Source organism: Gouania willdenowi, chromosome 19, assembly GCF_900634775.1.
Source record: "Gouania willdenowi chromosome 19, fGouWil2.1, whole genome shotgun sequence".
Taxonomy (NCBI): Eukaryota; Metazoa; Chordata; class Actinopteri; order Blenniiformes; family Gobiesocidae; genus Gouania; species Gouania willdenowi.
The window spans coordinates 24,574,516-24,598,253 of NC_041062.1; the positions used below are offsets into that span (position 1 = coordinate 24,574,516).

The 23,738-nt window shown below is 38.3% G+C and overlaps 1 protein-coding gene across 3 annotated transcripts; it reads right to left on the minus strand.

Moving 5' to 3' along the window:
- Positions 1–1,659: 1,659 nt before the first annotated feature.
- On the minus strand, positions 1,660–23,662 carry eme1 (essential meiotic structure-specific endonuclease 1). 3 transcript variants are annotated; one of them, XM_028476540.1, is made up of 9 exons: positions 23,501–23,662; positions 19,763–20,307; positions 18,686–18,813; positions 18,528–18,614; positions 17,171–17,289; positions 12,608–12,746; positions 5,999–6,117; positions 5,731–5,920; positions 1,660–1,924 (listed from the first exon to the last, which is right to left on the minus strand). In XM_028476540.1, exons 2-9 carry the CDS (start codon positions 20,295–20,297, stop codon positions 1,748–1,750), a joined length of 1,494 nt encoding a protein of 497 aa, XP_028332341.1. In that variant the 5' UTR covers positions 20,298–20,307; positions 23,501–23,662; the 3' UTR covers positions 1,660–1,747. The 3 variants fall into 3 exon arrangements, with proteins under 3 accessions (XP_028332341.1, XP_028332343.1, XP_028332342.1); XM_028476542.1 differs by having other exon boundaries at positions 1,774–1,916; XM_028476541.1 differs by lacking the exon at positions 1,660–1,924 and adding an exon at positions 4,194–4,279.
- Between the last annotated feature and the right edge of the window lie 76 nt (positions 23,663–23,738).

The window sequence follows — 23,738 nt, forward strand, 5'->3', positions numbered from 1 at the left end:
AAGTCAACACGACATATCGTTTGTCCGCTACAGCTGCTCGTGTTGGACGACCACAGAGGGCGAAGAATTTTCCAGTGATATTTTAGGCCCCTCCCACTGACCACAGTCTGTTGTTTCTTCAATAGGAATTTGCTCCCCTCTGTGTAGGTTCATCGTACAGTGTTTTGAAGTCAACACGACATATCGTCTGTCCGCTACAGCTGCTCGTGTTGGACGACCACAGAAGCGGCGCCCTCTGAGAACGCAAGGCATTGTGGGTAAATTGGTTATCGTTTGTTGTTTAGCTCTGGACAGTGATTGTATGTATCAAATATGAAGCAGTTTGAACTTTGCACTCTAGAGTTATAAGCGTTTTCGTATATATGGCGTTGTTATGGCGAGGGATTTTCGTGTGTCATTATAAGCCCCTCCCACTGACCACAGTCTGTTGTTTCTTCAATAGGAATTTGCTCCCCTCTGTGTAGGTTCATCCTACAGTGTTTTGAAGTCAACACGACATATCGTCTGTCCGCTACAGCTGCTCGTGTTGGACGACCACAGAAGCGGCGCCCTCTGAGAACGCAAGGCATTGTGGGTAAATTGGTTATCGTTTGTTGTTTAGCTCTGGACAGTGATCGTGTGTATCAAAAATGAAGCAGTTTGAACATTGCATTCTAGAGTTATAAGCTTTTTCCTAGAACGGCGTCCTGTTGATGCTAACCGTGTACATGACCTTAAATGACACCGGTCGAAAACACAAGGCATGATGGGAAATGTTTCAAAGCAGTCATGACCAAGCTTGGGCACGTCCTTTGTGTGAAATTTGAAGCTGATCGAAGTTTGTGTGTCAGAGTTATGGAGATTTGGAATTTTTTGCGTGCTAACGAAAATTAGCATTACATTTTTGTGGCGGCGCCACGACCAAACCGTGACAGATACGAAAATTCTTTTGATAACTTTTCATCTTCAATGGGTCCTATGTGGTGTTGCCAAGTTTTAAGCGAATCGGATGAATCCCCTCAGACTAGTTCGCGCAGATGCGTTTCGAGGGCGAAACGCCATTTTTGACCTTTGACCCAAGATGGCTGACTTCCTGTTTGGTTTTGGGCGGGGTCACAATGTAACTTTTTGCTCATTCTGGGGCGGAGACTACACGTGGCAATTTTCGTACATATCGGTCAAACCTGGCGGTCGTGCGGTTCCATCGTTTTTTTGGCGGCGAAAACGCACGCTACGCGTGCGTTTTCTGTCCGTTTTTTTTCACGCCACCTAATTATCAAATTTTTCGCCAGGCCTGAGGTGCGTGCAAATTTCGGTGAGTTTTCGGGCATTTTTAGGGGGTCGAATTAGCGATCAAAGGCGGGCGGGGTATAATAATAAAACGATATAATAGCGAAAACAATAGGTTCCTCTGTCCCATTCTGGGACATCGGAACCTAATAATAATATTGATTTGCAATATATAATGAGTCAGCATCCAAAAATTGTGATATAATCTTATTAGGGCAAAAGCACATCTTCCCAGCCCTAATATGCATTTATTAAAAAAAGATAAATGTCTAGTTGTTGTTTTTTTAATTGTGTAAAACTTTATTTACATGTGTCTGTTCTTCACAAAAGTCATAGTTGTTTAACAAGCAGCATACCGTACTTAAAAAGATCATCAGAGTCTTTGCCTGGTTATACGACGTTTCATTAATACATCATCATGTATTTACATTAAAAACTATAATGAGCTGGTGTGAAATACTGAACCACAGAGATAAAGTCAGACGTTGGAGTCCAGAATCTGTTCAGGATCCCTGGAGTTGATGAAGAGGAAGATGCGTTTGGAAAGTTCTGGTCCAACGCGGCGTGAGGTGGAGGTGGTTCCTTCTCCTCTACGGATCAACAGCTCAGAGAGCAGAGACGTCCTCTCCTGGTCACTGCTGCACAGACTGTACGCCTGAGGAGACGGGAAAGATTTAACTATTCACTCAATAAAACAAGACAATAAAAGAAAGTTATATAGCAGGGATGTCCAGAAGCGTAGGCGGCGGGCGGAATCGCCTACTACTCTTAACATGTTCATAAGTGACCCCGTACCCCTTTAGTGCCAAAAGAATCGTTAAAATTCATGAAAGATTTAAGTTTTCCACACTTTGAGCAACTTTTGCAACACTGTTTCTGTGGCCATTTTCTAATTCATCTCACGCTCCACCAAGCAGCAGCTTTACACGCCTCTCCCATCAGCCCTCATTAGCATAAACCCTACTCTGCTGCTGAAGCACACCAAACTTCTGCGGCCTCAATTTGGCCCCTAGCCGAAAACAAACCACATATTTGGACTCAGAGGAATAAAACGCGTTTGCTGGTGCTACATTTTCCATGTAACGGGCACTTTTTTTGCACCGCGATTGTGTGTTTTGCCTCTAGCGGGCGCAGTTCTGACTCTACCCAGGAGAGATGCACACATTCGGACTCGGGCAGAGCAGAACTTTCCGCTGACATCTCAAACTCATAACACAAATGTGTTTCTGATTTACACGGACTTTAAACATCCATGATCAACTTTTGTGCTTCATTAACATATGCCTGTTTAGATAAATTATTAATTATAAACTATTACAACTAAATATATTACCAAAACCAACTACAAGCAAACCACACACGTTGCAGATATGTTCCAGTGCTGACATCATTCTACAGAGGACTACTAACAGACCAAACACCATACTACTGCTGTATTATAAGTTAGTACATTTTCAACTGGAAACAGGTAAACTGATAATGATGCTCAACTCTTTGTCATCATTATCAAAAACTAGGTGAGAAAATAGATCATGCAATTACAATTACACTAATATAATGCACCAAAAGCCATCACATAGCATCATTTTTACAAACTTTTCTGGGGGGCAAGAGTGATTTTTCATCTGAAGCTAACTCCTCCATTTACAGGTTTGTTTACCTGTTCTCAATCAGCCCTTTTGAAATTAATATAAATACTGTATATATAAATCCTACAATGACTCCACAAAATGCAATGCTTTATAAAAAAAGCCAATATAGTATGTTTGATCTGAAACAGGGCTTACCATGTGCTGTTTTTAAAGCTGTGGTCTGTAGAATCATGAGGCGCTCCACCCTCCCCCCTACCCTCCTGAACTAAACTCACCGGTCTTCTTGTGAACGCATGCGTGAACGCGCACACTGTGGAGCTCTTTGCGACTGTTTTCTCCATAGAGACTTGTAAAAAATGTCGGGACTTTATCTTGTGTTATTGGAGAGTTTTCTGATGTTATAGAAACATGAAAGCACGTATCACTCACTGCTGTGAGGACAGTAAGAGGCTCAGAGCTGCTCCTCAGACACAAGCAGCCGATCCCAGCTGATCAAAGCAGACACACTGCACACTGCCAATTAATTGGGTCTGTTCTCTCCACCTTAGATACTGTTTCTCTTAGGTTTACAAGCTGTTTATCCCGTCTGTTATCACTCTCTCTCTGACTCGGTATGTGGGGTGGACTACGCACGGACTGAAAGCGGATTGAGCGCAGTCCGCCGCGCATACCGAGTTAGAGGAACCTCCGTGGACTCTGTTCCACCTGAACTTGTTTGTGCCTTTATTCTGTTGTTTCTTCACGTTGGTCTTCCTTTCTCCTCTTGATTTGCCGTGTAACCACTGTGACAAAAGCTGAGTTAAAGACTTCTGCTATCACACTGTTCCTACGCTCAGATCGGGAGCACGTATAGACTTTTGACGAGCAGCTCGAGCAGCCAATAGTAATGCTATAAACAGCTCATGGGATCGCCCTGTTGGTAGAAAGATCTCTGATTGGCTCAAGTCCAGCGTCACGCTCCTGTATTTTCAAAGCTCATTACAGAGATTCACTGTCCACTCAGAACACTTTGGATTACAATATGCTCAAACATGATTATGGATTTTTGACCAAATGATGCCAATAAAATAAAAACCGTACAAACTGCAGCTTTAAGTCAGTCACTGCGCACCTTGATCCCAGTTACTCACTATGGGTGGATCTTACGTGCATTCTCCATTTGACTTCAGTTCTTTTCCTCTCATGTGCTTCTGAACCTGGAATAAGTACAGCGCCCCCAGAAGGTGAAATATTAAATTAAACCAGAAGTTTGGACTCAGTTACAATTTATGCAACACTGACTAATAATATTGGAAAAGAGACTCCCAGAACTTATCTCTTCTACTTTTTTCCCCCCTTTCTTTCGTCGTTGATTATTTTATGGACATTATATAAAGCTGCAACATGTTTATTCTCTTTCCACAGCACCACTCATTCATCTGAAATGAACACAAATAGTTTAACGATCACCTGGAAACATTCACTGAGAACCTGTGTGTGTGCTGGGAGGCAGTGAGTGCTGTGTCATCAAGATCAGCAGGAGTGTGCCTTGGCTGCAGCTCATTAAATGAAACTCTGACAGACCTCAGACTGATGTCCAACTATTTTCATACTATGTCCAAAGTAAAAACCACAGTTTGATCACAAACATCATCCATGCAGAGGTTGGTGAAATTAACATGAGAGGATGGATACCTGAAATGTTCAGACTCATATTTAAACATGATGCTCGGCTTCAGGTCACATCAGCTCCATAAGGTATTGAACATTTTACATTTAAACTGCTTATTATGTAAGTATGAAGCCAATGGTTCTGTTTCGCTGCAAACATCTGTGTCTGGATTAAAGGACAACACTGTGGATTATTTCCTCAAACCTCCAGTGCATCACACTCAGTCACGCTGTAGAGCAGGCACCATATTGATGATGATGATGATGATGACGATAACTGATGTGCTGATCATTTGTGAATATAGAAATGTAAGAAGTTAATAAGATCAAGTTTTCCACACAAACAACCGTTAATGTGTCGTTAGTATCAGAAGGAAAAAAGAGAGATTTTAACTTTGGCTCAGACAGAAAAATGTGTCCGATCCTCACACTGCAATAATCTGATCGATAATCTGATCAAATCAACCTGTTACATTGTATATCCACAAAGGCATTTCAAATTAAAAGTGTGCTTTATCATTTTCATGTCCCATCCTCCTCCCTGGCTTCAGACCTCCTTCATTCACAGACTAAGTGCTTGGGTTGATTAATACGAGGTGGGCGTGTCAGGAACCTGGACCAGAGAATACACACAGGGGATAAGTGTGTGACGTAAAAAAATGCTCAAGTCCAGACCGGAGAATAAGGCCCTTAATAAATCCATCCCAGCTTGTCTGAACATGTTGATGAATATGGAGGAAGCTTAGATTTACCGTGGGAAAAAGCACTAACGGTTCAATATAAAGTGTTCAGTTCTCCTTCCAATGATTCATATCACAAAGTAATCCAGCATCAATGTGTGTAGGATGTGTGTATGTATCTGTGCGTATGTATCTATGTGTATGGGAAGTGAATCCATTCTAAATTAATGCGCATCGGTCCATCGAACGCGTAATCGAACGCGTACCCTGCGCCTGCAAAGACATCTGCGATCTAACCAACGTCTGACAATACATCTACATTTTCCATACATACATAGAATGGGTACACGGACACAATGCACAAGTCACGTCCACATGTGTGTTTGATGTGCCTTTACATCGATAGTGAAGCGCGTCTGATTACTGTAGCTTCACTCGTGCCACACCTGCCACTACACCTAACTACTTAAATTAGGTAAGTTTAATGTGTGTGTTTGTGTGTGCGTGTCTATGTACTGTATGTGTGCGTATGTGTGTACCTTCAGGAGCAGCTGAGGTGAAGGATAAGCTGCTATGATGGCTGCTGCCATGTCTGCACTGACTCTGTTGAGCTGCTGAATCTGTCTCTTCCACACGTGGACCAGGCCCCGCCCCTCTCTGTCCACCTTCTGACCCCCCGCCCATTCACTGTCCAGGTGGAAGGAGAAGCCCGTCTGCTCCCTGTCCCTCCTGGGCACACACACACACACACACAGAGGTGATCATGTGCCCTGAGGCTGAGCAGCAGAAGATGAAGAACCAACTCACTTAAAAGGGGCCTCGGCCACTGCTTTAGTCACCATGGTAACGTGGTTAGAGAAGTCCTGCCATGTGGACAGGAAGTGGACTGGGACGCCTGTGTGAAGCTGGAGGCTGGAACCCACTGCCTGATGCGGATAAACGCGCCGCCCGCGCGCACACACGCACACACCACACACGCACTGCACCGCTACGCCCGCACGCACGCACGCACGCGCCCGCGCGGCACCACGCACACGCACACGCCACCGCACACGCACACGCACACGCACACGCACACGCACACGGCCACACGCACACGCACAACACACCACACACCCACACACACACAACACACACACACAGAGACAGAGAGAGAGAGAGAGAGAGAGAGAGAAACATGTGATTATCAGTGAAACCCAGCACAGGAGGCTTTACACCAAAGGTTTTTTAATAAAGGTGGGACTCCAATAAAGAAATTTATCTATTTAATGGCCTAACAATATTTGATACAAGAAGCAACTTTTTCTAATGATTTTTTTTTTTTTTGTGAAAAATAAATAAATAAATAAATAAAAACAATTTAAATGTATTTTAGCATATGACTGAATCAACAAAAACAACAAATGAGCTTAAACAACTAAATCGTGTTTATATTTTCCATCACTGAGTGCTAACATAATATGAATAAAGAATATTAGGATATCATTGTTCACAAAGCACGAACTTAAATTTAACTAAATTATATTCATGCACTTCTAGATTTTTTTTGTAAACTTTCTAAAACAAATGTGTTTTTGTATTAAAATAAAAAACATCACTTAGTCCAGAACATTCCAGAGAAGTATAAACTGAACAGTGTAAAATAGTTATAATATCTGTAAATATCATGAAATAAACAGGACAACTGATGAAGATGATGAATTTAGTTTGAAATAGTTTTTCTACATAACAGTTGATAAGTTGGGTCAGACGATGCTATCTGTAGCAGCACTTCTAGCCCCGCCCACATCCTCTACCACAGAGTGGTCTACTGTCACTACAATCATTTATCACTGACTTTGTTCATTTGTCACTCATGGATTTATTCATTTTGGTTCTGAACCCTGTCTGAGTGTCAGTGTGGATTGGAGACACTGTCTGCTCCACTAGGACCATTGTCCCTGCTAGCTGCTACATGTTAGCATTGAGGTGTTAGCTGATACATGTTAGCATTGAGGTGTTAGCTGCTACATGTTAGCATTGAGGTGCTAGCTGCTACATGTTAGCATTGAGGTGTTAGCTGATACATGTTAGCATTGAGGTGTTAGCTGATACATGTTAGCATTGAGGTGCTAGCTGATACATGTTAGCATTGAGGTGTTAGCTGCTACATGTTAGCATTGAGATGCTAGCCGCTACATGTTAACATTGAGGTGCTTGCTGCAGACTTATTTTGTACCTCAAAATTTCAGAGACTGCACGGACCTTCTCACCTTCCAAAAACACCTCAAAACCCACTTATTTTGGACTGCTTTTAATGTATAGCCATTTTAATGTATAGACATTTTATCTTGTAGTCTACCTATTGTTTATTGCATTGTGTTTTTACTTAAGTCTATGCCTCTGTATTTTTACATTTTGTTTATCCCTGTAAAGTGTCTTTGAGCACTGTAAAAGCCCTATACAAATAAAATGTATTATTATTATTATTATTATTATTATTATTATTATTATTCTTACAGTTCTAGATGAATTTTGAATTTTGTTGATCTCCATTTACGCTCAGCTCTTCTACAGTCAGATTTCAATTTCTGCATTATCTCAGTCCTCCTCCAAGGTGTTTTCTGTGTGTTTAGTTTTCTCTTAGTTTTGATTGGAGCCACCACATCTATGACATTACAGACTTTTGTATTACACTCATCCAAAAGATCATCAACTGTCTCAGCACTCAATGTTGGTGTCATTGCTATGGCTTCCATAAACTGTGCACATGTTGTCATTTATGTACCTTTTCTTTGAACACACAGATGTAGGGTGAACAGATGTTACAGTCTCTAGGTCAAAAAAGACACAGAAATGATCAGATAGAGCTAAGTCTCTTACATCAACAGCAGAGATATCAACACCTTTAGAGATAATCAGATCCAAAGTGTGACCTTGAGTGTGTGTCGGACCAGTCACATGTTGTATAAGACCAAAAGTGTCCATTAAAGCATACAGTTCTTTGGCAGTATTGTCCATGTTATTGTCTACATGAATATTTAAGTCACCTGTTATTATTAAAAAGTTGTATTCAGTGCATACAACTGACTAGTTCAACAAACTCATCCATGAATTATTATTCTTCAAAATGTTTGAACATGTTCCAAATGTTAAAAAGTGAAAAATAAAAATAACTCAAAGATGAAATACTTCTTGTGTGTACAATACAAAACATAACACAAATGAAAAGTCTGAACAAAAATGGCACAAAAACGTATTGATTCTAATAATGGGTCATTTTTGACCCACTTATGGAAGAGTGTAGGGTCTAGTCACTCATGCATCTAAGGGTTAACACTGAGGTTTTAGCTGCTACATGTTAGCATTAAGGTGCTAGCTGCTACTTGTTAAGCATTGAGATGCTAGCTGCTACATGTTTAGCATTGAGGTGCTAGCTGATATTTTTAGCATTGAGGTGCTAGTTGCTACATGTTTAGCATTGAGGTGCTAGTTGCTACATGTTTAGCATTGAGGTGCTAGCTGATATGTTTAGCGGTGAGGTGCTAGTTGCTACATGTTTAGCATTGAGGTGCTCGCTGACATGTTTGGCAGTGAGGTGCTAGGTGCTACATGTTTAGCAGTGAGGTGCTAGGTGCTACATGTTTAGCAGTGAGGTGCTAGTTGCTACATGTTTAGCAGTGAGGTGCTAGTTGCTACATGTTTAGCAGTGAGGTGCTAGTTGCTACATGTTTAGCATTGAGGTGCTAGCTGACAAGTTTAGCAGTGAGGTACTAGTTGCTACACATTTAGCATTGAGGTGCTAGCTGTGGTTAGCAGAGCTCCGCTGATCCACAAACTCTTTCTTTTACAGTTTTCACACTCTGGCTTTAGTTTTCAATCCAGTGTTTTTATTTAAAACTAAAATTAACTTTTACGAAGCACAACAACGATTTCTCCTCTGGTTCTCCCTGTTTCTTGTGTTGTGGTCTGTATATCAGTATTATCGGTATTATTTTTTGTGCAATATTTTTCTTTAATTAATTAATCGCAAGTAGCTCAATAAAGTTTCAAGCACTAGTTTTAATTTTTATTTGGTGTTGACCGTTTAATCAGGACTTAAACAGAACAAAGTAAACACTATCTTGGTCAGAAATTACATTGGAGATATTTCCACGTGTTGTGTCTGGACAAGCTGTGAAGACGAAGAATGGAATTTTGAACTTGGAAAAATCCGATTTCAGAGTTGTATTGAACACAGCATTAGCTGTACAGTTGTTTAACTCATTCTGTGCCAGCCATCCTCAGATTTTCTACCCCCCTCAGTGCCAGCCATTTTTGAGCATTTTGACTGATTTTAAAGATCCACAGAATATTTTCTACTATGACTATCTGAAATCTGATCAGATTCTGAAAGATTGAAGCCTCTACTTTCATCAAAAAAACCATTTGTTTCTGGCTCGTTTCGTTTTTTGTAATCAGCCGTTGAATACAGCAAGTTTTACACAAATCTTCCGTTTCGAGCAAAAAAGCTTGAGGAAAAAAGCCTTTTTGTAAAAAAAAAACCCGTCAGTGACTTTAAAGCAATTTTTTTGCTTTAGTGACAACTCTAACATCTGAACATTGTTTCCTTATATAAAACAAAAAAAAAAAAAACACAGACAGGGCTTTTGATGGCAAAATTATTATTATATATCTATCTGGGTCAGAGTTGAATTGATTTCTTACTGTATTTTGGTGCTCCTCCAACTTTCTCTCCCGTCAGTCTGTACACATGTAACTTCCTCTTCCTCCCGGACATGCAGAGTGTCACTGCTTACCCCGTTTTTTGTGGTTTTATCTCACAATCGCCACATTATCCATGAATTCCACACTTCTCTCTGGTCGGAGTGTGCCCCTGCTGTGGCACTGCTGGGAACGTCATCTCTGCACGTAGCGCTATTTTCTGTCTCTGTAAACGCCTTCCTCCTCTCCCTCTTAGCTCTGCGGAGCATGGATGATCTCTCATCCATAGGTGTGCTGCTACCTCCTACATGTCACCTATTATTTTGCTATCTGACTCACAGGCTGGAGGTATTTTGTACCCCCACCCCACACTTTAGCCCGGTTAGTTGATGGTTTTTATCTCACGATCACAACATTATCAATAATCCACTCAGGTCCATACATGTTCTGTGTTAGTATGTGAGCTGTGAGCTGCTGGAAACGTCACAATATCACTCTGTAACACAATAATCTCCCTTCTTTTCCTGTTTCTTCCTGCTTGCTGGGTAGCATCAGTGGCTAATCTATCTCATCTAAAGGTGCACAGCTGCCATCTTCAAGACATAGTTGGGTCACTACAACACCCCACAGCTTAGATATTGACGAGGGACCTCTGCCAGGTGTTTTCTAGTAATCCCCGTGAAAAAATGCAATGACGAGTATTCTCGTCAATGGCACTGAGCGTTTGGATTTGAAATGACGAGATATCTCGTCAATGGCACTGAGTGAGTTAAGGCCATATGTGGACTCTCAGGAGCATGCACAATGTACCTCTAGGTGGTGCAAATCTGGTCAGATTTCTATACAGCACCAGTTTGAAAATTACAAGAGGGTGCAGAGAATTTGTTTGTGAAAGACGTACACACCATTTAAATGTTTGGGATGGAATTAAGCAGTTTTACTACGTGGACACCAAGTAAAAAATCTGATAAAACAGGTAGTGTGCACGTGAGGCCACTGTACACAGATTAAATATGCAACATTTCTTTTTTTAATGTCATTTTGTCTTTGTAATTTGAAAATAAGAGCAGTCCTTTCCTTGTACGTTTATGGATTAGTACGAGTTGAATATAATTAAAATAAGTATTGGATTCTGATTATATTTCAATTTTGACCTTAGTGAAAACATTTTTTCTTTTTTTTTTTTTTTTTTTTAATTATGCTTTAATCAATTTATATGTTTCAGCAAAACAATAGCAATAAAAACAAGAACTTGTATTATAAGGTCCACTTGTTTTTTTATAAAATGTATATGATTGTTGTGAATGATCTTATCTTTACAGAAGTTTGGGGGTAACATCTTACCGTTTTCCTAAGCTTCTACAGTACATGACTTTACATGGCTAATTTTGTTTTCAGATGAAGTGGGACCCTTAGTGGTTACAGATAATGTGAAATTTTGGAATATATGATACTGAGACAATAAATCATGTTTTAAATATAAAACTCTCTCGTCCGCACACAAAAAAAAAAACTTTAGAGTTGATTTATATCAAATACAAAGCCAATCATCATTAACAAAGGCAATAATTGAACTATGTATGGACATCAACTGCAGCAAGTTTGGTGATAATAATAAACATTAAGCCAAAGATACATTTTTGTACAAATAAAGTTTAGGGGGAAGCCCACTGCACCACAACTGTGCCAAAGTTTTCCACAAGTTTGGAAACAAGTTTTTAACTGTAATATGTCAGTCAAATTGATTCCAATCATTGTTAGTCTTATGTTTGACCACTAGATGTTGCAATTTAGCTTGAAATAAACACGTCACCATTTTCATTCAGGTCTCCATGGTGCCATGCGCAGTGCTAATTTTGCTTCCACTTTTTGATGCTGTTAAGCATTTGTGTTATTCAGCAATGCTTTGACCAATCAGAATGATTGACACGACGTTGGAAAGTTGAGAGCCTGTAGGAATTGGTGAAATCAAACACTATGGGAGTGGCTTTAGCCCTGGCCAATCAGCGCTGGGTAAATGAGGGACCAGCAATTTTACACTGTGCGCTCATTGGACGGATTTCTCAACTGTGAAATGGCTAGTTATCTGTAATGGCGGCATCTGTCTGACGATTTGGATTTATGCACATTGGAGAAACTTTTGATCAGAATTAAGTTTCATGTAGGCTCTTGTTATAGAGCTCTGTGTTTATTTTGTGACACAGCAGTGGAAAAAGGCAGAGGTTGTGGAGTTGTTGAATTTTCCCTCTTTCTACATAATGGCCTGGTGTGTGCTGTGGTCTTTTGTTCTGAATGTGGGTTAGCTACAGTTTTAGCTTCTATAGTTTATTAGAATTACAGAGAATGTGTGATTTCATTCTTTCTTTACAACATTTAGAGTCACAGAAGCTGGAGCTGCCCCCGCCGGCGGGTCCATTGGGGTTGAAGAGGTTATGGACTGATGGTGAGGTCACTGCTGGTCTCCTTAGTGCTGAACACTGCCCCATGTCTGTGAGCCACTGTACTGTCTGACTCGCTCTACTTTACACAGGTTATGCCTAAATGTAACGATTTTTACCATAAAAATGTTTAAATCATACAGAAAAATTAATTTATAGAGCAGTCAAGTGGATTAACTTTCTGTAATAATTATAGTATTTTAGGTGCCATGATGTCAGCGGAGGCCTAGCCTACCCTGAGCACACGTCACTGGTAGTGTGGTAGCAACATATGAATAAAGCCAAATAAACCAACCTCCTCTACTTGGACTCTGGTCAGCTGTAGCTGAGCCTCCACTCCACCGCTCCCCCTCCTCCTCTTGGTTTTTCCTGGTCCTCCCTCCTCTGCTGTGACGGCATTTCCAGTCTTCTTCTGCTTCACTAACTTCTGTAATCTAGAGACAAAAAGTCTGAGTCTATCCACCTCTGAGCGTATCAACATTCAGGACGCTGTCTTCACTCTGTGTTCCTGTGGTCGTTCACTAACACAGAGCAGAGTGTGAGTGGAATTCCATGTTCCATTTTAACATTTCATTAGTAGCTACAGTACATTTCCCACAGTTGTACCTGAGGTCTGCTCTATCTTTTCCACTCAATCGTTGTCTATTTGTAGCTCATACAGTCTCTATGCAGCACTGAACACATTTAGAAGAGACAAACACACACACAGGTGATTAAAACAGATTATTAAAGGTGGGGCAGTGATACATCAAGATCTGTGATCATTGGTACAAATAGGCAGTGTTGTAAATGTCACACTAACGTACTATAGACCAGGGTTGGGTTTCAATTACAATTGTAATCACATAATTGATAATAAATTACAATTATGATGTAATTAGGGTCCAAAGGCCCTAATTACATTACAGTATATTGTACTTCCTCTTTTTATTATTATAATAATTTTATAATCTGTTGCTGTCATAATGAAATTGTAATTGAGTTCAGATATATCACTTTTGTAATTGTAATGGCCAAGAAAATTCAATTAAAATTGTCAATTATGATTAAACACAAAATAGGGAAACCACGTTACAGTTCTACACATATGTAGTTAACAATTATTAAAATGTGTTTCATGTGAAGCTTTCCCACATTTTACCATTTAAAAAATATAGTGACACAAAAAGACTCAGACGCCCACACCATAAATATTAAAACCTATATTTTCATTGATTAGGAAGCCTAACAAAGTAACCAATAGATAGGAAAGAAATTAGATGACAGATATTAGTTTTTAGTGTATTTTATAACATGTGCTCATTTTCACAGACCCTTAATTAACTTCCTGATAACTTTAAAACAAGAGCCCTATTTATAAAAGAGTTTAAAAAAACTAATGGAAGACAAGAAGAGATGGTTTTATTATGAAAAAAGAATGTTTGATTTTTAGCTTGAAGCCGGTCCAAGAACCATTTTATATTAAGCTCCCAATGCATTATGGGACGTTTGAGTATGACTAGTGTGCCCACCGTGCATATTTAAAAGATGTCCCCATATAGTATACATCCAAGTATTTCTCACATACTCAATCTTTTCATACTATCTAATGTGAATGCACTACATACTCATTTAGAAGTAGTACGTTAGTGTGAGTAATACGTTAGTGTGAGTAATACGTTAGTATGAGTAGTACGTTAGTATGAGTAATACGTTAGTGTGAGTAGTACGTTAGTGTGAGTAATACGTTAGTGTGTGTAATACGTTAGTGTGAGTAATACGTTAGTGTGAGTAGTACGTTAGTATGAGTAATACGTTAGTATGAGTAGTATGTTAGTACGAGTAGTACGTTAGTGTGAGTAATACGTTAGTATGAGTAGTACATTAGTGTGAGTAATACGTTAGTATGAGTAGTACGTTAGTGTGAGTAATACGTTAGTATGAGTAGTACGTTAGTATGAGTAGTACATTTGTGTGAGTAATACGTATAGTAGTAAGTAGTATGTTAGTACGAGTAGTACGTTAGTACGAGTAGTACGTTAGTGTGAGTAGTACGTTAGTGTTGCGTATTACGTAGTGTGAGTAGCACGTTAGTGTGAGTAGCACGTTAGTGTGAGTAGCACGTTAGTGTGAGTAGCACGTTAGTGTGAGTAGTACGTTTGTGTGAGTAATACGTTAGTATGAGTAGTATGTTAGTACGAGTAGTACGTTAGTGTGAGTAATACGTTAGTATGAGTAGTACGTTAGTGTGAGTAATACGTTAGCGTGAGTAGTACGTTAGTGTGAGTAGTACGTTAATGTGAGTAGTACATTAGTATGAGTAGTACGTTAGTTTGAGTAATACGTTAGTGTGAGTAGTACGTTAGTGCGAGTAGTACGTTAGTGTGTACGTTAGTGTGAGTAGTATGTTAGTGTGAGTAATACGTTAGTATGAGTAGTACGTTTGTGTGAGTAATACGTTTGTGTGAGTAATACGTTAGTATGAGTAGTATATTAGTACGAGTAGTACGTTAGTGTGAGTAATACGTTAGTATGAGTAGTACGTTAGTGTGAGTAGTACGTTAGTGTGAGTAGTACGTTAGTGTGAGTAATACGTTAGTGTGAGTAATACGTTAGTGTGAGTAATACGTTAGTGTGAGTAATACGCTAGTGTGAGTAATACGTTAGTGTGAATAGTACGTTAGTGAGCAATACGTTAGTGTGAGTAGTACGTTAGTGTGAGTAATACGTTAGTGTGTGTAGTACGTTCGTGTGAGTAGTACGTTAGTGTGAGTAATATGTTAGTGTGTGACTGGTACGTTAGTATGAGTAGTACGTTAGTGAGTAATACGTTAGTATGAGTAGTACGTTAGTGAGTAATACGTTAGTATGAGTAGTACGTTAGTGTGAGTAATACGTTAGTATGAGTAGTACGTTAGTGTGAGTAATACGTTAGTGTGTGACTGGTACATTAGTGTGAGTAATACGTTAGGATGAGTAGTACGTTAGTGTGAGTAATATGTTAGTGTGTGACTGGTACGTTAGTATGAGTAGTACGTTAGTGTGAGTAATACGTTAGTGTGTGACTGGTACGTTAGTATGAGTAGTACGTTAGTGTGAGTAATATGTTAGTGTGTGACTGGTACGTTTGCATGAGTAATACGTTAGTATGAGTAATACGTTAGTATGAGTAATACGTTAGTATGAGTAGCACGTTAGGGTGATTAGTACGTTAGTGTGAGTAGTACGTTAGTGTGAGTAGTACGTTAGTGTGAGTAATACGTTAGTGTGAGGAGTAATACGTTAGTGTGAGTAGTACGTTAGTGTGAGTAGTACGTTAGTGTGAGTAGTACGTTAGTGTTGAGTAATACGTTAGTATGAGTAGTATGTTAGTGTGAGTAGTACGTTAGTGTGAGTAATACGTTAGTGTGAGTAGTACGTTAGTGTGAGTAGTACGTTAGTGTGAGTAATACGTTAATATGAGTAATACGTAGTATGAGTAGCACGTTAGTGTGAGTAGTACGTTAGTGTGAGTAGTACGTTAGTGTGAGTAGTACGTTAGTGTGAGTAATACGTTAGTATGAGTAATACGTTAGTGTGAGTAGTACGTTAGTGTGAGTAATACGTTAGTGTGTGACTGGTACGTTAGTATGAGTAGTACGTTAGTGTGAGTAATATGTTAGTGTGTGACTGGTACGTTTGCATGAGTAATACGTTAGTATGAGTAATACGTTAGTATGAGTAATACGTTAGTGTGAGTAGTACGTTAGTGTGAGTAGTACGTTAGTGTGAGTAATACGTTAGTGTGAGTTAAACGTTAGTGTGAGTAATACGTTTGTGTGAGTAGTACGTTAGTGTGAGTAATACGTTAGTATGAGTAATACGTTAGTATGAGTAGTACGTTAGTGTGAGTAGTACGTTAGTGTGAGTAATACGTTAGTATGAGTAATACGTAGTATGAGTAGTACGTTAGTGTGAGTAGTACGTTAGTGTGAGTAGTACGTTAGTGTGAGTAATACGTTAGTATGAGTAATACGTTAGTATGAGTAGGACGTTAGTGTGAGTAGTACGTTAGTGTGAGTAGTACGTTAGTGTGAGTAGTACGTTAGTGTGAGTAATACGTTAGTGTGAGTAATACGTAGTATGAGTAGCACGTTAGGGTGAGTAGTATGTTAGTGTGAGTAGTACGTTAGTGTGAGTAGTACGTTAGTGTGAGTAATACGTTAGTATGAGTAGTACGTTAGTGTGAGTAGTACGTTAGTGTGAGTAGTACGTTAGTGTGAGTAGTACGTTAGTGTGAGTAGTACGTTAGTGTGAGTAATACATTAGTGTGAGTAATACGTTAGTGTGAGTAATACGTTAATGGGCGACAGGAAGGAGAGGAACAGGTAGGGGGAGCACATACAGTTCTCACCAGACCGACATTCATGGTCAAATCAGCACAAAACAGCTGGAAATAGTATGTTTTGTCCTCATTTTATCCCTCAAATAAACTCAACTACAATAACGGCTGGATTATCATTGATTGCATCTGCGTAAGGCTTCACTCCTACCTGCGTGTTAATGGCAATCATTGGAACAAAGGAACAAAAATGTTCTTTTCACTTTCTCCTAAATATCGTATCGTATTGCTATCATGAGCCTATTATTGTGTAATTGTATCGTTAACATGTTTGACGACTTTCTGAGAAAACACACACAGACGCAAACTTTACACAGAAATGTCTGGTAGTTTTTGTTTTGCTGTGAGGTAGAAGTGCTAACCCCCAAGCTCGGTGGAGTGGAGTGGATTCAGTTCAGTTTGCATGTTCTCCCTGGTGCTTCAGCTTCCTCCATCACTCAAAAAACAAGTGAGGAAGTGAAGATGGAGTGAACGTGTGCGTGCGTGCACGTGTCCTACCTAAAGTAATTGTCCAGTTCAATGACCACCAGGCTGAGGGTCTTGTCCTGGTGTTGTCTCTGTCGTTCCAGGACCCAGGAGGTGAGTGTAGGTCCACAGTCTGAGCGACCCAGACCCTCCTGAGGGACAAAATGCCATAAAAACAAAGAACCACCACCTTTATACACTGAACAAAAATAGAAACGCAACACTTTTGTTTTTGCTCCCATTTTTCAAGAGCTGAACTCAAAGATCTAAAACTATTTCTATAAACACAAAAGTATTGTTCACAAATCAATGTATAAATGTGTGTTAGTGAGCAGAGATAATCCATCCTACCTCACAGCTGTGACATATCAAGATGCTGATTAGACAGCATGATTATTGCACAGGTGTGCCTCAAGGTGGCCACAATAAAAGGCCACTCTGAGCAATTAGACAACAGTCTAATTTTGTGCAGCTCCAAAGGAAATGCATGAAGTGACTCCAAATGCACACAAAAGCACAAAAATACAGGAACATTCAAAATCACAACCAAAGATATACAAAAAGACTCAAAAACAAAAAATATATAGAAAATATACAAATTAACTAAAAAAATATATAGAAAATGACTTTAAAAACACACAAAATAATGACAAAAACACACAAAAGGACAACAGAATTGTACACAAATACAGGAAAATATACAAAATCACAACCAAAACAACAAAAATACATAAAATGACAGAGAAAAAACAAAAGGACAACAGAAATACAGGAAAATATACAAAATTACAACAACAAATTTACTTCATAATGATAACAAAAACTCACAAATCAACAGAAATCCACAAAAATACAGGAAAATGTACAAATTAACAAAATCAAATATACAAAATTACAACAAAAATACAGGAAATTATCCAAATCACAACCAAAAATACAAAAAAAAAAAAGACAAAAATACATCAAATGCCTGAGAAAAAAAACAAAATACACAAAAATACAGGAAGAAATACAAAATTAGAACAACAAATATACAAAATGACTCCAAAAACACATAAAATGACAACAAAAATGCAGTATATGAAATTACAAACAAAATACAAAATGACTTCTGGATGATTGTTAGTCTCAAGAAGTTCTAAACAGATTTAAATAAAATGTGGTGAGCTGATGGACAAAGTCAAAAGAAAGAATGGGTTTGGTTTTGGAGATGATCTGGAAGGTTCTGTAGATACGGTATCCAGAAGAAGTTTCTGAGCAAGGATATTTCAAAATGCTGACATAAATGTTGACACCGTGGCCTTATATGTGATCAATCACAGTTTAATGACATTCCTGTAATAAAACCTTAGTATTTATGTCTGAACAGCGATGTGGTCATGTGACATACCTGGATGTAGCCGTGAACCAGAGTGATGAAGTCATCCACAGTCACATGCATGACCACGTTGGGCTCTGATGTACCTGCTTCACCTGTCTGAGACACGGGGGGCGGGGCTTAGGTTAATAGTATCAGGTATGTGTGTTTGTGTGTGTGTGTATTTCTACCTGAGCACAGGGAGCTCTCCTCATCCATCCGATGCTACGTGGTAGCGTGTGCTTCTCGATGCTACAGCTACATCCCAGAGTTTGCAGCGCTGCCAGCAGAGCTCCGCCCCCTTCCTGCTGCAGCAGGGCTGAGAACACATGTAGTTATTGTTTCATATTTTCTTTAATAAGCTACTGGATACTGCAAAGCATTTGATTGGCTGGGGTTGCACAGTTAAGACCAGGAGTGTCTGGTTTTAGTTCAGGGGTCAAACACTGAGCAATTTGATCTCAAGTGGGCCACAGATTTTAGATGAAAAAACAAGCTCTTTAAACATGAATGTGCCCTTGTTTGCACTTCCACGTTTAAATGATAAATAAAGTATGTGAGTCACAGATAATCTCTAAGCAATAAGTGACACATATTATATCAGTCCCTGCAGGATCTGCACTTACATTTCTTTCATTTTGTGACACTACTTCTTTAGGAGAAATTTTGTGGAATACTTTGAGGAAAATTGCAGGATTTGGAATAAATTACAACTTCTTTCAACAATTTGGGATAAAAAAACGTCTGCCATCATGTGATACAAACATGACAAAACCATGAGCCCTCCAACTATTGTGGAGTTTTATTGAATTTGTGTATTTAGAGGGACTGAAATATTTGGTACTTTACACAATGAGTTATGTTTCCTTTGATATCTATACCTCCTGTGGGCCACATTGGATGCTGGAGAGGGCCGGATTTGGCCCCTGGACCTTGACTTTGACACAGGTGGTGTTGACCAGCGATTTTCAACTGGACAAGAATGAATAAATACTTAACATCTCTCATGCTGGACTTTTATTTTGAAAGAAACTTCTCCTTTAACAGGCATGCTGTGAAATGCATGTTGCACAGGAAAATATAAATATTTATGTTTTAAAAATATTATATATGTGTGTGTGTGTGTGTTTTCAACAGCTATTTTTGAAAAACTAAATTTGGTTGGTTAAATTCTAAAAAAAGTGGGTCGCGATTTAATGACGTGGATAAATGTTGGTCTTAGGGTGAGACCAGTGGTTGAGAACCCCTGATCATCCACTGATACTGACCTGGATCCACCGTCACCACCATGTGTTTGATACACTCCTCTGGTCTCAGAGCTTTAACAGCCTCAGCTGCAGCTTTCCTCTCTGCCTTCATCCTCTCCTGCTCCTTCCTCTTCCTCACAGCTTCCTCCTTGTGGTCCTTCCTCTTCCTCACAGCTTCCTCCTTGTGGTCATTCCTCTTCCTCACAGCTTCCTCCTTAGAGGCCTGGACCTTCTCTGCTGTCCGTGGTCCAGTTTTCCTCCTAGCAGAACCGCCTTGTTGTGTGCTGAGTGGTTCTGATCCACTCACGGCGCTCTGATGATGATGAAGGTCTGACGAAGTGCTGTGATCAGCACTGGGAGCTCTGATCATCACATGGTTCTGCCTCTGTTGGAGCCTCTGGGCCAGAGGAACATATGGAGCATCATCATCAGAGTCACTGCTGATCATCATCACATCAGCACGGCCTGGTTTAGCAGAAGCACCTGATAGGAGGAGGTCTAACGCTGGGAGGTCCACATCAGGATCAGAGCTGGACTCACTGCAGCTGCCCATCATGAGTCAGAACCTGATTAACACAAGAGCTATGTTATTCTAATAATCAGAATATTTAGAGAACCTCACTGAGGACAAACCACATGCAGTAAATTCACCTGGAGGCTTAGTGTATATATACTGTATATATATATATATATATATATATATATTAGGGCTGTGTCGCCTCATAAAACGATCCCTGACTTTGAAACAGAGTTGGGGTCAATTATAATTGTAATCGCGTAATTGATAATATATAATATAAATCTGTTGCTGTCGTCATAATTAAATTGTAATTGAGTTTAGATAATTGACGTAATTGTAATTGCCATGAAAATTTAATAAAAATTGTTCTACACATACTGTATGTAGTTAACAATTATTAAAATATATTTAATATCAAGCTTTCACACATTTTACCATTTTAAAAAAAAATGTAAATCTAGGGGCATACTGACACAAAATAAGGATCAGACGCCCACACCATAAATATTAAAACCTATATTTTCATTGATTAGGAACAAGGTAATCAATAGATAGGAAATAAATCAGATGATAGACATTTATTTTTAGTGTATTTTACAACTGATTAAGGGCCTGTTAGCATAAGAGATGCTAACAGAAAGCTAACACAAGAGGAAGGCTCACTTTTATTAGGTTATTTAATTCAGGCTCAGTAATTGTGATTAATTGTAATTGAACTTTAGTATTTCAGAACATAATTGTAATTGACTCTCTGAGGACAAAAAAGTCATTGTAATTTATTTGTGATTTTAAAAAATGCTGGTCACTTTCATCATAATTGAATTATAATTGAACAAGGATAAATGAAAACGTAATTGTAACTGAAAGATGTAATTGACCCCAACCCTGCTTTGAAAATAATTCTACAAATGGTATTTTAAATATTTAACACCTCCTAATGTTTATAATCAATAAGTAATGTATATGTTATGTTAAATATCTCAATGAGTGAGACTTTATTAAACTGTGTTAAAAAAACTACAATACCACTTTACACCACATGAGGTCACTAGGTACACAGAAATAGATTTTTAAAGTCTGTTTACATATCAGACTATTACTTTTTCTCAATTGTTTACACACAAATACTGTAACTCATGCACCAATATCATAAATAATCTCAGACTTTTACACATTAACAGTATCAGCAGCTTCCTGTCTGAGTTCTCTCATTACTGCCTTTTCTGTAACAACAGTGTTGTCTTTGGTCTGAATTATGGACTTTAATTATTCATCATTTTAAACTTCAGTAACCTGGTCAGTACCAAGTTATGAAGTGGATCAGATCTGAGCGAGTATAAAAGCTCCGCCTCCTGCTGTGCGGTTCTGCATTGTTTACTATAGAACCAGAATTTAAATTAATAGGCTTCTTCTTCATTTGTATTATTCCTTTATTATTTCATTCAAGATTTATTTTTAGTTAAACTGCATTGTTTTGAATAGTTTATCAAGGGATTCTTTTGACAATGAAAAATAAAAGGAAAACAGTACAGTAGTTTCTAGTTTTTTTTCCCCCAAAAAAATAGAGGAATATTTTTCAATCATCATTTGCCTACAGTCCCATTTTGTAAAATAAATCGTGAGAGAATCGTATCGTGAACCCAGTATCGTGAATCGAATTGTATCGGGAGTTGAGTGAATTGTTACATCCCTAGATCCAAGGTGATCGACGTTCGTAGTACAGCTCCTGTCTGACAGGGAATGTTTGGTTAGTTGAAGCCAGCTAACGTAGATTAATCTAATCTAGAACATAGAACCTAAATGTTTTCTGCTTGTTTTGTGTTGGACACATAATCTGTAGTGTTCTCTATAACTGTAAAACCAGTGAGAAAGAAAAAAAAACCATTTTATTTAAGATAGATTTGGTAATTTTGGAGATTCAATACATTAAGCCTGAATCATGGAGAAAACTTGTTTATGGATTGTTGGAGTAGTAAATCACAGCTTTAGTCATTTTTTACATTTCTGAGTGTAATATATCAGCTCATGTAAACAAATGGTGGTTCTTTTTTAAGAACAAAGGTTATATCCTGTCTTGTAATTGTGTAGCCATCGGCTGAAGATATTTGTTGATTGATAATGTGTATTAGTACAGTAATACGGGGCTGTTTTTGTAAAAGGTCAAAATTGACATTACAGATTCTTTACATGTGCCATTAATCACCCTCCTGAACCTGAATAGACCTGTATGTGGCGCACGCTAAAATAGACATCAACTTTTTACAATGTTTAGCAGCAAAACATGTTTAAAAAACCTGCATGAATTTGGTGACATTTCACAGCAATATTTGGGAAATTTATGATAATTTCAATATCAATCTAAATGTTAAATCTAAATGTCACAAATATTTCACTAATATGCAAATTTACCAAAAGCACCAAAATAAAAGCTCACATTTAACAATTAAATTTTACATTTATATTTAAATGTAAAATTCAGATTTAGATTTAATGTACATTCAGATTTAATATTTAACATTTAGTTTTACATTTACATTTAGATTTAAATCTAATAATTACAATTTAGATCTTACATTTAGATTTAATATTTAAAATTTAAATTTAACATTTAGATTAACATTTAGATTTAAAATTAATATTTAACATTTAGATTTAAGATTTAGATTAATTATTTAACATTTAAGGAGATTTAACATTTAGATTTATTATTTAATATTTAGAATTACATTTAACATTTAGATTTAAATGTAATATTTAACATTTAGATTTAGATAAACCTTTAGATTTAAATCTAATACTTAACATTTAGAGTTCACAATGACATTATATTTTTACGAGAGAAAAAATGTCATAAATTTTTACAAAATTTGCTGTAAATCTGGTCAAAAGCAACATTAAAAAAAATCACGTACATTTTTTTTAAACGTGTTCTGTTACTAAATGTTGTAAAAAGTTGCTGCGTATTTTAGCATGTGCTTATTTAAGCCTGTACTGTCTACCACACAGGAAGTTGCTCCCATAACCAGGAAGTCACAGCCACAGAAAAAATACACACTGGCTTAGTGTTTTTTACAAAATGTTGATCCATAATGGAGAAGTGATAATTGATACGTTTTCATTAAGTTTGATATTCGCTTAGGTCACAAAATAACTAAACAAATGTGTATAGGCCCAGTTTTACACATCTGTGTAAAACAGGAACGTAGGAGAAACGAGCAGAAAATAGAATCTTTACCGACCTGTGAACGCCTCCCAGTGGCTTACGGGTGGAACTGTGTCTAACAGCTCTTAGTGCAGTAGCTTTACAGTTTAAACTATATATTATAGCCTTTAAAGCACGAACTGACTCACAGAGCTGCTACAGTAAACACACAGTTTGATTTAACCGGGTTTCTTCTTAGTCTTTGGGCAGACCGGTGAGGCTGCATTCATGGAAATCAGAATCCTAAAATATCCTTTTTGTCCTGTTCATGCATT

Excerpts from the sequence above, each read along its gene's own strand:
- eme1 (XM_028476540.1), bottom strand. The coding sequence starts at position 20,297 with ATGATGGGCAGCTGCAGTGAGTCCAGCTCTGATCCTGATGTGGACCTC. Across the intron at positions 5,921-5,998 it reads GTGGCCGAGGCCCCTTTTAA|GAGGGACAGGGAGCAGACGG; the intron begins GTGAGTTGGTTC and ends GTGTGTGCCCAG. Across the intron at positions 1,925-5,730 it reads CACCTCAGCTGCTCCTGAAG|GCGTACAGTCTGTGCAGCAG; the intron begins GTACACACATAC and ends CCGTCTCCTCAG.